The 2,660-nt window shown below is 35.5% G+C and overlaps 1 protein-coding gene across 1 annotated transcript in view; it reads right to left on the reverse strand.

Annotated features, from left to right (window-relative positions):
* Positions 1–2,660, reverse strand: part of LOC100634157 (deleted in malignant brain tumors 1 protein-like) — a gene marked incomplete at its 3' end in the record, with an annotated part of 34,929 nt that overhangs the window by 10,115 nt on the left and 22,154 nt on the right. Inside the window, exons 21-25 of the mRNA XM_020000027.1 lie at positions 2,527–2,632; positions 2,323–2,478; positions 350–505; positions 149–307; positions 41–96 (exon numbers count right to left, since the gene is read on the reverse strand). Coding sequence (XP_019855586.1) covers positions 41–96; positions 149–307; positions 350–505; positions 2,323–2,478; positions 2,527–2,632 — 633 coding nt within the window. The remainder of the gene's footprint in view (positions 1–40; positions 97–148; positions 308–349; positions 506–2,322; positions 2,479–2,526; positions 2,633–2,660) is intronic.

A 2,660-nucleotide genomic window follows, 5' to 3' on the forward strand; every position in this document is an offset into this window, starting at 1 on the left:
CACACACTGTACCCCACCTTCCATTTTGACATAGTTCCACTCTTCCCTCGTTTGAGTTTGATCCACCAACAAGACGCAGAGAACCAGAAGTACAAACTAAAGTAATAAATACATCTCACAACGCTACAAATTTATTCTATAAACTAACCGTCACAAGATACTCCAGCATCCTCATAGTGTCCACAGTTGTGAGTACTTAAGTGTGTGCAGTTTGTCAAAAACTCTTCTGTTCCTGTGCACTGAACATTATCCAGGAGGATACTACCAGTACCCTGACCAAAGTAGGCACTTGATCGAGCAGTTCCACCTGTCACAATATATCATTCATTGTCAAAAGGAATCAACTCACTTGTTCCCCAGCCTAGTTGTCTACACACTACTGCTGCATCAGGGGAGCCCCAGAGATCATCACAGACAGTGCCCCATGATCCACTATCACACACTTCCACTCTTCCTTCCCAATCGTGTGAACCACCAACAAGACGGATTGATCCAGTAGTGCAATCTGTAAATGGAAATAACTTCATAATAATTATTATTGTTAGATAAACTTAATTAAATACTTGAGCATTATTTATATTTTTAGTTCTTTATGAATTGATTTACTAAAGTAGACTCTGTACATGTACAGATCATAGTTTGAAGTGATAAAAACTAGAACTAGACATAATGTAGTGACACACTTTTTTATTGTATAATAATACCACATAAACACAAATAAAATAATACATGTATCATATTTGCCTGATTAGAAGCCCGGGCATTTAATCAGTAATGAGGGGAAATTTTGTGTAAAAAGAAAAAAAGTTGCCAAAAGCAGGGATCAAACCCATGTCTTTTAGGTCACCAGACTGTGCTTCAAGAGTTGAGCTAGTTGGAGCAATCTAAAGTTCAGGCTACTTAAATTGGGTAAAATATGCACATCTATAGTGAGAATATTTTAAGGATGGGCGTTTATTTAAGCTCAGCTTCTAATCAGGCAAATACGGTATAGTACATGCATAAGTAAGTTGTGCTACTTTAACATTGGATTGTTAGTGTTTGGCCCTATTACCATTTCATATTGATACAGTAACAATATTAATGGCAAAGATGATCTGGATAGGAAACAGCCCACTATACAGCCATATCATCTACATGTTTCAGTAGGCAGTGCCTTTTTGTACTTCTACAAGTAGAATAAAAGCTTATATAGCTCGTCTTTATAACTGGCCAAAAAAAAGACAATAAAAGAAAGCCTCATAAGACTTTTTAAACTACAAAAAAAGGAACCATATCCACAAATGAACATCAAAAAATTTGCCACAAACAGTATTTTTTCCATAATATAAAATATCACATGATCCAGGCTGTTTCCTTTCCTGTATCTATACTGAATGGACATGCATCAATGATTATGAGAATGCATGCATAAAGGAACTGACAAAGCAGTAAGAACAGTAACAGATTTTTAATTGATATACAATTAAAAATGCAACTCAGCACCAAATTAAAAATTATTTGTGCATGAAATACATTGCAGGAACAATATTCATAAATTGCCAAAGGAAGCATCATATGACTTTGTAATGATATTCATACAAGCACTGTGGTTCAGTGACTGCTACAGTCAGCACCAGTTCTATAAAGATATTTGAAGCTAAGGATGGCTGTGTGTTTGATTTGAACTCCTACACATTTTTTCTTAATCTGTAGCTACTGAAGTCAAATAATATTAAACACATTGACTTAGCTCTTCAAAAACAATCCCAATCTGCTTTATCAATGTATGTGTACAGCAATTAGAATGCTTTTGCTAAAAAGTGAAACCTTTATTGAGAGACAAGTGCAGATGAAGCTCAACTTGCAAATACATAAAACAGTTCATCTAAATGTTCATGACAGATACATTATAAATACAAATTTTACTTAACTGTATAAGTATGCACATAGATATTATATTATAAAGCTGCATTTTTATCACTTGCAACAGTGAATCAAAAAGTTTAAAGTGCCATTTTACTCAAGCTATCAAGTTATACATGCAATACTGTCTTTGCCTGATTAGAAGCCCGGGCGTTTATTCATTAACAAGAAAAAATTGCATTAAAAAAATCTGCCAAAGGAAGGATTGAACCTATGTCCCCTAGGTTACTAAACTTTGCTTCAAGAGTTCAGCTATTTGGAGCAATCTAAATTTAGGGCTACATAAATTGGGTAAATATGCAAATCTATAGCGAGAATATTTTAAGGATGGGCATTTATTTAAGCTGGGCCTCTAATCAGGCAAATATGGTACATACAAAGACATTCAAATATACAATATACAAAAAAATAACTTACAAGCACATCTGACTCCTGCATCTTCAGAGTGACCACAGTTGTGATTTGTGATGTGTGTACAGTTTGTAAGGTAAGATTCACTTCCATCACACTGGACATTGTCCATCACAATTGATCCATTTCCTTGTCCAAAGTAGGCACTACCAAATGCAGTTCCTATGTTGGGACACTCACACTCCAATTAACCTATAAACCTTTCCTTACCTGAATCATATCCCAGCTGTCTACATACAACACCAGCATCAGTTGAATCCCAGTAATCATCGCAAACTGTACCCCACGCTCCACTACTGCATACCTCAACACGTCCCTCCAAACTGTTTGTACCACCAACAAGA

This window comes from Amphimedon queenslandica, unplaced genomic scaffold (assembly GCF_000090795.2).
Source record: "Amphimedon queenslandica unplaced genomic scaffold, v1.1 AMPQUscaffold_13219, whole genome shotgun sequence".
NCBI lineage: Eukaryota > Metazoa > Porifera > Demospongiae > Haplosclerida > Niphatidae > Amphimedon > Amphimedon queenslandica.